The following is a 15,188-nucleotide window of genomic DNA, read 5'->3' as shown; positions in this document are numbered from 1 at the left end:
AAGGCTGCTTTTAAAAAGAGCTGGGTGTTTGTTTGGAGTCCCACTTCTCAAATACTTACCTTTCACACTAAACGGCCTCCGGGGTCATGAGGGATTTACATATCAAAGAGTAGAGAACTCCTGTCGGGGCAAGGATGAAGAGGGAAGAGATTGGGAAGAAGCAGGAACAAGAAGGGTTCCTGCTTGTGCTGTGTGTGTGCCCAGTCTCAGCTGTAATTAATAATCTTGCATTGGGAGAGAGAGAGAGAGAGAGAGAGAGAGAGAGAGAGAGAGAGAGAGAGAGAGAGAGAGAGAGAGAGAGAGAGAGAGAGAGAGAGAGAGAGAGAGAGAGAGATAGTGAGAGAGAGTGAGTGAGTGTGAGAGAGAGAGAGAGTGAGTGAGTGAGTGAGTGAGTGAGTGAGAGTGAGAGAGAGATTGAGTGAGTGAGAGAGTGAGAGATAGTGAGTGAGATAGTGAGAGAGATAGTGAGTGAGAGTGAGATAGTGAGTGAGAGTGAGAGAGATAGTGAGTGTGAGAGAGATAGTGAGAGATATAGTGAGTGAGAGTGAGAGAGATAGTGAGTGAGCGTGAGAGTGAGAGTGAGAGATAGTGAGTGAGAGAGATAGTGAGTGAGAGAGTGAGTGAGAGTGAGAGAGAGATAGTGAGAGAGAGAGTGAGTGAGTGAGTGAGTGAGAGAGAGATAGTGAGTGAGATAGTGAGTGAGAGTGAGAGTGAGAGAGATAGTGAGAGAGATAGTGAGTGAGATAGTGAGTGAGAGTGAGAGTGAGAGAGATAGTGAGTGAGAGAGTGAGTGATAGTGAGTGAGATAGTGAGAGAGAGAGTGAGAGAGAGATAGTGAGTGAGATAGTGAGTGAGAGTGAGAGTGAGAGAGATAGTGAGTGAGAGAGTGAGTGAGAGTGAGAGAGATTGAGTGAGTGAGAGAGAGAGAGTGAGAGAGTGAGAGTGAGTGAGTGAGAGAGATAGTGAGTGAGTGAGAGATAAATACACTCTAACAGGAGGAGGACTGAGAGACACAAAGAGAACGAAACAGAAAATAATACAAGCTGTGCTGACCTGGTTGCCCCCTGTATCTAGTAGATGCTGCAAAAGTGCAGCAGACAACAGCAAAATAGTGTGCAGAGACAGAGCAGTTGGAAAGCGTTTATTTATTCTTTTGGCTTTACTCCAAGACAGTGTCTGTAAAGATTTGTAGCTCTTTGCATACAAAGTCTCCCAACTGTAGGACCCAACAGCAGGATAATGCTCCTCAACAGGCATGCAAGGCAACCAATTATTTTTTGTGTCCAAATAGTGAAATAATCTTGACTGGGCAGGTCAGTCATCTGAACTCAGTCCAACTGAGCATGTGTTTGACTTCCTGAAGACCAGATTGAGGGCAAAACGGCTGCAAAACAAGCAAGAAGTGAAGATGGCTGCAGTACAGGCCTGGCAGAGCGGTACACTATGACTGCAATGGTTTGCATCCAAATGTAGTCTGACTTTTGTTGAATATCTCTCTGATTTATCTGATGTCGGCGTAAACACCCAGGTATCATATTTAGGAGTCAGGATTTTAACCTCATAGTGACTGTTTCAAATCAAAAACAATGTGCGAATGCCCTATAATATGTATTCACTCCACTTTACATTTGAAATGTAACATACATCAGCAGCTGTGCGCTGTGCAGGCCATGTCACAAAGTTGCATCTAAACAGAGTTGAAAATGGAGCAACCCGCGAAGCAGAACGAGCGTGGTGACAGGACGCGTCTGTCTCCACCTGAGGAGAAACTCCTGCGAGTTTGCCAGAGTTCAGAGATCTGTTGATGGGAATGTAAAGTGACGCCTGGGATTCGAAGAATATAGAGTGTTGAACAATCCACAGAGCAGCAGAGCCCAAATTCCTCTGGTGAAAGAAAACACTGCGCTAAGAGCTTCGTGTGTCTAATGTGAACCACTCAATCCGGTTGGAATTTATTTTGTACAGTGCATTAATAGATTAAGAGTGCTGGCGGTGGCTGTCCTTTCACAATGTGGAGGGCCTGTTGCTGTGCGGAATAAAGGCTGATTATTCTGTCTAGTGTAGCCCATAAAATAAACTCCTCTCCCGTGCCATTTGCCAGGTGTGTGATGGGTTCTTCCTGAAAGGCATGTGTTCTGCCCTTTCAGAGGCTGAGGCTCTCTGTGTTTGGCCGCCCGGAGTTGGGTCGGTGATCCTGTGGGCAGGATAATCTGCTGTAATCCGCGGCTCTGTGATCTGACCACAGCGCAGCGGAGAACTGGATGGGTGGGAGAGGCTACGCCTGGAGTTGGGGGACAAACAGGGGAGGGGAAGGCCTGAGGGCCACGGCACTGTAAAAACATTAATTGATTATACTACAAAACGACCAGGCATTTATATTCCGTATTAAATGAACAAGTGTGTGAGACTCTCTTACACTATGGATTTAAGGTTGTTATACTCCATGCACAGTAATAAATACACTTTTTCTCATTCTGTGCACAGCTACATTCGGTCCACAGTAAATACTGAAATGTAGATCTCACTGCAGCTCTGCTGATTTATAAACTGAGAGTGTGGGGGTAGGGGCTGAAGTGGATTTGAATTTTCATCGGGGTTAGTATTGTTTTCATTTTTATCTGAGAAAATATCTGTGAGTCATCTGAGATGCGTGCATGAAAAGACTCATAACAAGCCTCCATTACGCAACTGTATTCAAACAGTGTTTGGAGAGCTTTGACTCAAAGGCAATGTATGCTGGGAAATATGCTAATAAGATAATGATGTTTCCCGCCTAACATAATTGATGAGTTTAATGAGCCAGGTTGCAAAAAGTCACGAAGCTTGAGTTCATGATTATAAGCTTTTAAATTGTTGTGATTGTGATGATGAGAAATTTGATCTAATTACATTGAATTAGTGATTAATGTCAACAAAAGATCAGACTGCTCTGTCCAACCTGTCAGTCACATCGTTCATTCCTGCTCCAGTGTCCCGTCTTGTGTTTCCTCCTCTCCGTGTATGTCATTGCATTGTTTCTCATCGTCTCCAGTGGCCGGATGCCCTCTCTTTGACCGTGTGGCGTGGTGCCAGCACTTTCCTTTAAGATTCTTGTGCATCGTACTGTACATTTCGACATTAAAATGGAAGCAGGCTCAAGCATGCTTCTGTCTTCCTATGTCTCTTGTGATTGCCCGAGAGGCACAGAGGGCAAGCTGAGGCAAGCGGGGATGGCATGCCCGCTCAGGACATTTCACAGGGCATTTAATCTGAGTTGTGTCAGTTACGGGCATGTGGCCCTAAAAGCATGCCCCAGCCTGAGAGTACCTCATAATACAAACTCCTAATGTGCTCCATAGATCCGCGGATGATTCAACCGCAGTAATAGAGTACAGCTGTGATTATATGGTCAGCCTATGAAAGTAGCACCCTTTCCCAATTTGCAAGTCCCCGCTCCCTCTTCCCTTCAACTCCCCTCATTGCCACCCCCACACTGGTAGCAATCAGCCAGGTGCTTTAAATGCCTGGGTGAGGCACAGCTCATGGGTGGGTGGGGGGAGTACTGGAGTGGGGGGGTTGAAATTGCACATGGAAATAAGCATCTGTGCTTGCTTGGCAGAGGAGGAAGCAGGGGGAGGAAATATCTGTCATTCTCCACTGAGCTGAGAGTATGGACTGTGTGTGTGTGTGTGTGTGTGTGTGTGTGTGTGTGTGTGTGTGTGTCCTGGGGAGAGAGAGGACAGGTTAATCATTAATGTAGTGAACTGAAAATAATGAAGAAAATGGGGGAGATCGACTGGGAGTATTTCTTTCTTTTATTTTTTTTAAAGAAGCTTAAATGAATGAGTGTTGGCTCATCCCCTCAGAGAGGCCTGATTAACAGCACCATACAGTGTGATGAGGGAAAGGAGAGCTGACACCAACCAGACTGTAGGAAAATGCTGATGCGGCACCAGCTAAGACCATCGAGGGCCTTCCTCGTGATGACTGTTAATGAATAATCGATTGCAAGAGCGGGTCAATGGAGGGGATGTATGTGAATCTCCTCTACACTCTCATATAGACTTAAAGGTTTAATTAAACTAATCGCTGCATGACTGGGAGCTCCAAAGCCCTTTGAAGTCTGCCGTATTAATGACACGAAAATCAAGCTTCCCCTTTTGTTGCAGAAAAGAGTGCAGAGAAGAGAGAAAATTAAGTGCTGTTGCAGAACAGTTCAATTGTCCCGGCTTATTCTGCACACAAGGACTCTGTGAGAAGACGCATCGTTCTAATTTAATAACCACACCACAGTAATACCTGAGATGTATCCTGCACAACCCTGCACATGTGATAATATGATTTACATGTTCCAAGTCAGTGACGCAACACAATGAGTCGTGATGTTAACACATATGCATTACCATAGGTTCGTCTCTGCCGTGCGTCAACGAGCCGAGGTGAGTGAGGCTTTCAGGTGGCGGGGGCTACGTAAGAGACAGCAGCTTTAATGTGCTACACTCCATCCTGGTGGAGAAGGGTTGTTATCTTACATAGGAAGGAGTCACTCAGCTGGCACAAATCCCCTTCCCTTTGAAACCTCTGATCATCATGTCATTGTCCGCAGCGATTCTCTCCAGGGACTCTGCTTTCACATAATGAAACCAAGAGAGCTGCCCACAGCTCGGCTTCTAACCAGCCTGTGTACAGTCTGTGTGCACATGCATCTAGTTCTAGTGAAAACACAAGAGCTTCAGCGTTAATGCTCATCTGTGTGTGTGTGTGTGTGTGTGTGTGTGTGTGTGTGCGCTTAAGTGCAACATGGGGGCGTGTTTCTGCCAGTGTGTGTGTGTGTGTGTGTGTGTGTGTGTGTGTGTGTGTGCGTCCACATGTGTGCATGAGTCACTTTGAGAGGTTTCACCAGCTATTATTGAGATGGGACTCGTGGATTTAATAGTAGATAGAGTAATTGTCTCCTCATCAGCTCTCCAGAGATTACAATAGTAACTGTCATGTGAATTAGAATTCTTGACATTTTTCCAAAGTCTGTCTTTGAAAAGGCACCGTTCAAACAGGCCGTATGTGAGGCCTTTTCAAAAGCGACTTTCCAAGACGAGCTCCATCATCCATCCCCCTGTGCGTCACAAACAAAGGATAGTTACTCTACCAGGAAAAGAGGGGAGGGAAAAGCGAGACTCAGAAGAAAGGGTAACGTACTGAATGTGGAAGGCAGCAGGAGAGGAGGAAGCAGCTTGACAAGGCATCTTACCTTTACTGTGTTCTTCGCTGTGCTCAGGCCTTAAGCTCCTTGCTGAAAGGTGGAAAACGAAATTCATGCTGCAGGTTGTGCTTGCCTTTTTTTTTTTTTTTTTTTGTTAGCTGCTCTTGCAGAAAAAGGCTGAGGGGAAAAACAGACAGAGACTATTCACGAGCCGTCTCATTTGTGCTCTCATTTGGTATGTGTAGAGTGTATATTCAAATTGTGACACGCAAAGTTTGAATATCTTTCCTCTTTGTGCTTCGCAAGAGTTGCAAATAAACACACAAATGCAGGTTGTCAGATGTGCACACACAATATCTCTCTCACACATACACACACACACACACACACACACATTTAAATGTCCAATCTGTATTCCAAACACAGACTAAAGGTTAGCCCCGCTACCAAAAACAAAAAGTGTTTGGAGTGAGTTTTCCACTCAGACAAGCAGAAATTAGAAATGAGATTTAAATTAAGAATCATCAGCATGTGATCCTGGAAAGTATGATCTGTTCTTATTGCTTTTTCTAACTTCAACCTGCAGTATAGACTTTTAAATATCCAGAAATCTGAATTTCTCTTAATAAACACTGGAGTCATTTCTATTTCCCTCATCACAGAACAACACCAGATATAACATATCTCTATATTACTCATATCATCTGACGCTATCTAAGGTTTCTTTATATCCAAATTCCGTCTATGCTTCAAAGTCTTCAGGTATATGTGAGACAACAACGTGACTATTAGTATTACACAGTTTTATTTCTCAGTTAAGTAAAAGTGTGTGAAGATATGGAGTACTGCGGTAAGCTACGCAATCATTACTGAGAAATTACCGAGCAAACCACTTCTTTAGTTCTCTCTTCAAAAGGAAATTGCCACACTTGCAACAGTGTTGTTTACAAATCACATTTAAGTAATTCCGGGGTTTATACAGTTGTTAAAATGCTGATAATCAATGCTATATTATTAAAGTAATAAACCACCTCAGGAGCTGCCAGCAATCCTAAAACCTGCAGCGGTGCTCCAACATAGTTGTACTAACACTGCAGTGGAATATTTAAGAAACCATGTAAGTGTAAAACAAAAATCCGGCTTAAGGCTGTCTAACATTGCTATCTCCCATGTCATCACTGAATTAGTTGTGGTTGACCTCAGGCACCTTGTTTGAAAGCTATTTCATGGTCTAATTGTTGCTCATGCACAATATTAAGGCAGCGCTGTGTCTGCTCACATCTAAAGGCCAGGGAAAGTGCTGCTGTTGAGCAAGGCTGTTGATGTCAAAATAAGAAATGTTTTGGGCGCAAACCTTGCACGCTCTTTAGTAGAACATGCAAACATTTACACAGGGGTATGAGTCAACCTGTTTCCCTCTCTTCTCTCCTCCTCTTTCTGGGTTGTTTTCTTCCTTCTCTTCAAATCCTCATTACACAGACTATGTGTGTTGCTCGACTCTGGCGCCTATTGCCTGTTACTCTTGCTGATCAGCCTTCCTGTTGCTGCAGAGGAACTGCTAGCAGTGAGATTAGGACAGTGAGAGCACATGCTTGGGCGAGGGAGGCGCGGGGGGGGGAGGAGATAAAAAAAAGTAACAGATACGACTTGAAGGGCAAAACTCTGCCTAATTAGGATATTAACAAAGATCATCACAGTTGTTTGTGCAGCTAAACAGAACTGAGGTGGGGAAATATCACAAGAGCTTTCTTCTGGCAGGCTGAGGAACAGACACACCTCAAACAGACCTGCACAGGCGAGGATTAAGGAGACCTGCATAAATCCAGGGAGCAAACCGAGGACGTGAAAGGGGGGAACTGGAGTTTAAGCATCCAGGGCCTGAGGATCACAGCGCAGGATATGCATGTTTATGCACTTTGACTCCTCCGGCATGAGACACGTGGGAGAGCAGGACTAAAAGGAGGATCAGGCCTTGTTATTAAATCTTGCTTTGGATTGAGGACAGTTTGCACCACGTACGGCAGGTGCTGAGGTTCCGTCTGTCTGAGACGTGAGTCGACAACTAAAAAGTGGATGAAGGGGGACTGCGTGGGAGGGAGACAGGCAAACAGAGCGAGACAGCCAGTTTTAAGTAGAGGCTGGGGGAGTTTTCTTTAACTGGTCGGCTCCACCAGGGCCAGAGCCGGCAGCGATGAGTCAGAGGAAGCTGACACGACAGCTGACGTTGAGGGAGAGTCCTGAGGGTCCACCACCGGCAACCTCTCTCACCTCACCTGAGTCTCCGGTCGATCCGAGTCGAGGACATGGGGGCTGTTCTCTGTTTCGACGTATGAAACTGAACCGCAGCATTGAGGAGCGCAGACGCTCATCTCATTGTTTCTGCAGGTACAGTTCAGCAGACTGATCTAGAATGTGACCCAGTCCTCACTAACACATCTCTGTCCTGGTAATAAGAAGCGTTGGTGATTTGTGATTGTTCTGCATCAGTTCAGATGAGGTGTGAGCAGTATTGTGCCTGTAATGCGACACCCTAAAGATTTCAGAGGAAATGGTTCCATGTACACACTCTAGATGGATTAGATTTTGGGGAAAGTGAAATTCAGAAAGCTGAAGTCTCATAATTACTCTCAAAGTTTGCCGAAAGAAATAAGAAGGAGGATTAGTGCGTGCCGCTTGCAGAGGGTCCCCTTGGCAGACATTTTTGATGTTGATGTTTTTTTTATTACCGGTTATTTATCTGTAGCCACATTCACAAACTCCTCTCCTCCTTCTGGGGAGAGGAGTGGCTCCTAATTGGCCAATTTAGAAGCAAAGTCTAAAAGTATCACGCTTAATTTTAGAAGTCAAACTGAAAAGTGTTTGCAACTGTGTTGACAACAAAAAGTTTGAGATGTTTAGGAGAAGTGTGGAGGTGTTGTGGAGATAAAAGTTATCCCACATTAAAAATAGATGCTTCAGCTACACAGCAACCTGCTTCCCCATCTGTCCTCGCCATCCCAACATCTGATTGCAGCCTGAAATTGACAATTATAGATTCATATAATGTTATATCGTGTATCTGAAGTCGTGTAGCTGTTGTAGTGTGTGACAAACCTGATACCAATTCCAGCAATACACAACATTCTCCATCTTTGTTTTTGTTATTTGATGCCAAACTCTAAAACCCGTTCAATCAATACTGACTTTATTTATTTGTTTAGCTGCAAGAGCGAATATTCTTTCATCTCAGAAAGAAAGTTGGGCTGAAAAAGAGACGAGTGTAACCTGAGGAGCGTGTTGCCGTGCCACCTTTGGACTAAACTCGTCTTTGAATTGAATCAGAAATTGGGGGTGGATGTTACATATTTACTATCCAGTTGTTTCTTTCTCTTATGTTGCTGAAGTATAAGCAGTCTAAATATGTGTAAGTGGGCTTAATACTGCAAGAACTTCGTCCCAAAAGAGATCTGAATCCAAATGAAAAATCTCAATCACTCATGTCTTCAGACGGACAGCTTTGGCCCGGAGAGACGCTGCAGTAATATAATATAAAACATCACTTGTCAGTAAAGTGTGATTCTCAGGGCAGCCTGGTGGCAGTCTGCCAATCCAATGGCACTTCAGAGTCAAAGCTGCATGGTTCATGCCGCTGTCACAACTCTCTTTTTTTCAAATTCCTGTGTAAGAAACTAGAACCACGAGAGCAGGATGGACTCTGTGGCCTGTGTTTGGGTGTCTGGCCTTATCTTGTTGTCGCTGTGAGATAAGAGAAGCAGCAGCGAAACAAACAGCGCAATTAACTGTAGCAGATGTAAAAACTATGTTCCTCCCTGTCCTCTCTAACCCTTCAGCTTCGATTCAGAGAATGGTCCCTCGCCAGGCCGCAGTCCCATGGATTCGCAGGCGAGTCCTGGGTTGGTGCTCCACCCTTCTTTCCCCCAGAGCCAGCGCAGGGAGTCCTTCCTGTACCGCTCGGACTCGGACTACGACACCTCCCCTAAAACCATGTCACGCAACTCCTCCATCAACAGTGAGGGGTAAGCATGAAGACATCCTCCTGGATGCATCACGTAGCAGTTTCCTAAACCTGCTGTGTCCACACACACACACACACGCGCACACACACACACACACACACACACACACACACACACACACTACACATTAGCCCAATCAGCCCAGCAGTGGTTATGATTGTAATTATGCAAGCATTATGCTAATAAAAGCATGATGAATCCTCTTAACATTAACTGTAGTTCTGTTTCCTGGCTTGTCTTTCAGCACCCAACACCTTCCATTAGTGTATTTCAGCACCATTTCTGTGTTTAGATGCACATAGGTCTTTGTAAACATCCAGCTCACAGACACAGCCTCTCATATAAACACTTAATACCGAGCGCCACAGCTGCACAAACCCCACACATTCATCTCATTCTGCACTTTTTGTCTTCATATTTTGTTGCGCAGGCACGCGGAAGACATGATCGTCACCCCTTTCGCTCAGGTATGTTTGTGCGCCTTGTCTGACATGTTTAATTGCTGTAAATCACTAGAAAATGTGGCTAATTGGTGCAGTGAACTTGTCCCCCACCCCCCCTCCTGTTCCCTCCCTCCCTCCTCCTTCTCTCCCTCCTACGCTGTCCATCCATCCCCCAGGTGTTGGCCAGCCTACGAACTGTAAGAAGCAACTTCACCATCCTCGCCAATGTCACAACACCAACTAACAAGTCAGTATCACGCTGTCAGACACCCCTTCCCCGCACTTACACTCATCACGACTGCCTACTTAGTTCGCAGTGTGTTTGCTAATGTCTCCTCAAGGAAAATATGATCTGCATTATTTGGCATCGCTCCAACTCGCTGGCTGAGTGCCTCAGATGGATGTCCCTGAATCTGTACCCAGACAATAGAGATAGTCAATAACACTAAAATGATTCTCCTTTGTAACACGGCAGATAGAAGGAGCTTGAGTTGGCAGGCTTTTAGCTCCACGTCAATATGATATATATAAAGCATTGCACCACAGAATTATCAGCGTCTATAATTATACAGTGTTGTGCCCTGAAAGTTCCTCCCTCACTACACAGTTATGAAACCACGACGGCTACTTGAAAAGTGAGCAGCGGAGGCATTGTCTTTGAGTATTTTTGGATACTTGAGTATTTGAAGTGAAACAAGGGCATTTGTATGCACTTATATAAATTAACACATTCCAGTTTTATTCAATATTCAAAGACGTTTAAATCTAGACATGTACTCCTACACATATAAATGAATAACATACATAAATGTATTTATATCTCCTCTGCCAGCCAAGCCTTTTGTTGCCTCCTGTACTGCTGAAAGTGTGTTGAACCCCAGCAGGGGGCAGCAGCGTGCGCTTCTCCCTCTCATGTAATGATGTATTTGTCCACAGGAGGTCACCAGTGACAAGCCAACCCACTGTTCCCCAAGCTACACTCTCTGGTATGTTGTCAGCTAATTAAAACTCTGAGTCCAAAGAGTCCCACAGTCCCCTCACAGAGCTGTGAGGACACACTAAGGCTCCCACACTCCCTGAATGCATCACGAGTAATGAAAATGACTGCACAGCACAGAACAACATGTGGTTATTATTGAGGTGCTTTTTAAATGAACTGTATTGAATACATGTTGGCTGGATATATCTTACTTTACTCAACATATAATGCTAAAGTTACAAATGATATGTGTGTTAAGACAGTTCAACCCCCGTTCATCACAGGACATGTGTGTATTTTACCATCACTGCACTAAAACGCTGTAACTTATTGTTTTTATCAGGAGGACATAATCCATTTTAAAAGCTTTGGGCAAGAAGCATCGCAAGACCACAAACTCTTTTAATGTATCCTGCATAATGTGATGCCTGACATGAACATTTTCTATTTAGTTTTAACCAAACACTTAATATTTGAGGCGCAATCCAAGAGTTTATGTAATAGATACATTTGTATGCATTAAATATGTTTGTTAATCAGCTGATCTCAAATCCAGCGCTGTTTTACTGTGTTTAAACAATCATTGTGAAAAACCTGCACATCTTTCTTCCTTAGATGAGTCTTTATGAAGCAGATATGAATGTATTTATAAAGATTTCTTATACTTTTGTATCAGAATTCATAATTTTTTAAAATATAGTCGTCTATATTGCATGTAAATGCTTACACCTTTCATCACTTGCGGCCACAGTGGACCTTTTTCTCACTTACTGACTTCCAGGACCTTAAAAGCCACGGCTCATTTTAAATAAAGGATATTCATCACTGCTTTTATGCCACTTTCTGTGCCCTTCCTCGACTGCTGGTTTGTTTATTGTGTGTGTGTGTGTGTGTGTGTGTGTGTGTGTGTGTGTGTGTGTGTGTGTGTGTGTGTGTGTGTGTGTGTGTGTGTGTGTGTGTGTATCTGTCCTTAGAGGAGACATACCAGCAGATGGCTCGGGAGACTCTGGAGGAACTGGACTGGTGTCTGGACCAGCTGGAGACCATTCAGACGCACCGCTCAGTCAGTGAGATGGCCTCCAACAAGGTAACCTGTCCAATCACAAACACGCTCACTTGTACTCTCGCTGTCATTCTGCCACTCCGGTAACTCAGAATGCTGCAAAGCTTGTTGACGAACAACCTATAAACTGTGTGTTTCATGGTTGACAAGAACATGACATCCCTTCATGAGAACTGATTATCATTGGTTTGCAGCTCACACATTATCAGTGTGTAAAATACATTAAGGTAAACTTCCTGTTTAAGCTTCCACTCTACAAATAAATACAAACAATGCAGCTCCACCAAGGTCGATTATTAGAATACATTGAAGACTAAAGAACCCTGCAGGAGTAGTTTTTTCTTAACTCCTTAAAAATACTTTAAGAACACTGCATTTGGTTGTAAAAATCACATTGAACCTTCACACATTTCCCCCTAATATTGTTTAAAGAAGTGACTCAGCTGTTGAGGTATTTATGCGCTGCCTTTTCTACTGGAGCTTGCGTCAATTTGCAGAGAGTTGTTAACTACAAATAGTCATTCTCGTAAATAAATATTCTTATATGTGTCCTGGGTTTATTTGTAATCCTGTGGTTGTAATTGCGGTAATGGATAATTAATATAAGGTCAACCATCTCTACGCTTTCCTGGCACCTGTTAGACTAAACACTGATAATGTCTAGTAAAGCATTTGTGTTTACAACAACAAGGAATGCATGCAGGTTGTATTGAATTTTGCATTTCCACATCTACATGTATTCTTTGCACATGGGCAGGAGAGAGAGAGAGAGAGAGAGAGAGAGAGAGAGAGAGAGAGAGAGAGAGAGAGAGAGAGAGAAGAGAGAGAGGGTGTAAGGTCTGTGGGTATGGAGGACATGAGAGGGGAGGGGGGGGGGGTCTTGATGCTGATGTCTCTGCTGTAACCTTGGTTGCTATCGAACAGCAGCAGGGTCTGCCTTTCCCTTTTAGTCATTGGCTTGCCACTCTGACCACAAGCCATGTGGTTTGGGCAACAACCAATGAAATAGAGGTGAAGCTCCTTTAATAGTGTTCTGACTTAAAGAGACAGCATCGTGTACCTTGTTTGTTTTATTCTAGAAATTCTTCCAATGTTGCACATCATTATTAATGAATGGCAATGTTCTTCATGTTCTTCGTGCTTATGATGAAAGGACTGAGGGAGAGATAACAGGAGAGAGTTCAAAGGACATCATTTATGTGTGTGCACATACAATGAGTGGAGATGAATCTCCTGGGGTGAACAGAGTCTCTGTGAATATGTTGCTGCCTTTTCGCAGCCGCAACCAAGCCACAGAAATCCTCCGCACTGTGCCAACATGGAGGTACACATGAATATTCCCACTCAGTCTCTCACTCTTACTCACACCCTTGCACACACACATATTTTCGACAGACGTACATGCTGTCTGGCTGCACATGCGCACTCAGTCTGAGAGCAGAAGCAAGCACAGACACACACACAGACACACACACAGACACACACACAGACACACACACACACACACACACACACACATGCATGCGCCTGCAGCCACACTGCCTGATTAGCTTGTGAGAGCTGTCTACAGCATCCAGGGAAATGGCGCAAGAGGCAGAGCATTGGAAGAGGAACGGCAGCCTAAAGCGGCAGGATTAGACCTCTGGCATTTTGGCCAGCTGAGGCATGGATTGACTCGGAGCAGGGGACTGGGAGACGGAGCTATCAGGAGGCAGCCTGACTGACTGTGGACTGACTGTGTGTTGCTGGGATCAGTGTGAGACAGCACAGGCGGGCTGATGCACCGGTAGGACTGGGCCGGGCCTCTGGATCCGTACCGTGGGGGAGGGGCAGTCGACGCAGGGAGAGGGAGCCTGTTTTTCCAGACCATAGCTCTGGTGTGATTCTTCAGCCTGACTGTCTGCTACAGGCCTGCCTGCATCCTTCTCTGTCTCTTTCTCTCTCTCTCCCTCTCTCATCCTCTCCATCCTTGTTTCTCTCTTGCTATTGTCATCTGTTTCTCCCTCCTTCCTTCCCCGATGTTCCTGCTGTCATCCAAGCTCCCTTTCCCTCCATCATTCGATACTATGGTCATCTTTCTGTCCTGCCGTCACCGTCACTGCATCCCTCTCACCTCCATCATCTAAATTTTTTATTACTGTTTGTCAAGCAGCTCAGCTCTCGCAACATCATTTTTTCGTTTACATCTCTCTCACACTCCCACTCATCTCCACCCTCGGCTCCTCTCTGTGCCCTTCAGACGGTCCCTCGCTCCCTCTCCTTTTCCGTTTCCCTCCATCTTCCCTCTTTCGGCTCCCATCCACCTCTACCCTGCAGTGACTGTAGATTTGGGTCAGTCTGCTCAGCAAATGGGATGAGATGTAGTCTCCACAGAAGCCGGATCCAGGGGGCTCCTGGTCTGCCCATCAGGGGGACCCTCATCTTCGGACCACACTGAGGCTGGAGCCTGACTCTGGACTGACTGGGTGGCCTGCTTTGGGGTGCTGCATGTAGGCAAGGACAGTCCGCACCAGCAACCCCTACCCTCACCCCCTTCCCCTGTTCCTTCGCCCCCTCTCGGGGCAGCCGTCACTCTGGAGTGTCCCGGCTTGCCTGGCTGTGGCCTCTCCTCACACACCCTGACGACGCCCTCATGCCACTGGGGCACCCGCAGCGCCCCAACTCCGCTCCACTACCGCACCTCCTGTCTGTGCCATCGGCCCAAACCCCCCGTCACCCTCAACATGGGTGTGGTGGAGGCCATTGACCCGATGCCATCCCCCTGCCCCTCGCCTGTACCAGGGGGCTACAGGCTGCCCCGCTCCTCCAGCTACAGCCCCCTGCAGGGGAGGGCAGGGGCAGAGCTGGACCTTGGTGCAGCTGCTGGAGGGGTCCTGGAGGGGAGTGGGACGGCAGCGGAGCGCAGGACGCCCTTAGTCGACCTGTTCTGTGAGACCTGCTCCAGGCCCTGGCTCATCGGCTGGTGGGACCAGGTAGGGCTCGGGAAAGCTTGCAGAGGGCAAACAAGGCCTGGCAGTGGCCATCTTGGATTGATGTTTTGGACTCAAGTGTTACATCTAAACATGTGTTAACAGCTCATCTATAGGCTTACTCCATGTTCTCATGTGTCTTTCTTAAATCCAGCAGTAGCATGGTGTCACTTTGTGAATTGTATGTGTTTATAAGGGAGAATCTTACACGGTGCTGCATCAGGACTTGTTCATTATAGACTGAATTTAAGTGTTGTGGGTCTGACAGTTGCTTTGTGAGAAACTGAAAGGCAGTGTGTTCCCGTACATAATTTATACATGAATCCACTGAAGGGGAACAGGGATAAAGGCGCAGAGTTTATTTGTCTCTGCTCAGTGTCCCTACATTGCAGCAGCACTGTAAACAAAAAGACAATATCACTCTCATTCTTCATCTTCCTATATCTGGTCTACATTTCTGTCCTTTGAGAATACACCGAGCTGCTTAAAATCTAAGAAACTTTAGGGACTTTGTGATAAGTAGTCTGTCCGTCCTTACT

At 45.5% G+C, this 15,188-nt stretch overlaps 1 protein-coding gene across 1 annotated transcript in view; it reads left to right on the top strand.

Annotated features, from left to right (window-relative positions):
- The window catches only part of pde4a (phosphodiesterase 4A, cAMP-specific), a 38,813-nt gene that overhangs the window by 12,658 nt on the left and 10,967 nt on the right, over positions 1-15,188 (top strand). Inside the window, 5 exon segments of the mRNA XM_029437741.1 lie at positions 9,010-9,195; positions 9,626-9,662; positions 9,815-9,885; positions 10,575-10,624; positions 11,592-11,704. Of these exon segments, the coding sequence (XP_029293601.1) occupies positions 9,010-9,195; positions 9,626-9,662; positions 9,815-9,885; positions 10,575-10,624; positions 11,592-11,704 (457 nt within the window).

The sequence above is a fragment of the Cottoperca gobio genome, chromosome 8 (assembly GCF_900634415.1).
Source record: "Cottoperca gobio chromosome 8, fCotGob3.1, whole genome shotgun sequence".
NCBI lineage: Eukaryota > Metazoa > Chordata > Actinopteri > Perciformes > Bovichtidae > Cottoperca > Cottoperca gobio.
The sequence above is the reverse complement of the archived record's forward strand: the minus strand, read 5'-3'. Positions and strand labels throughout refer to the sequence as shown.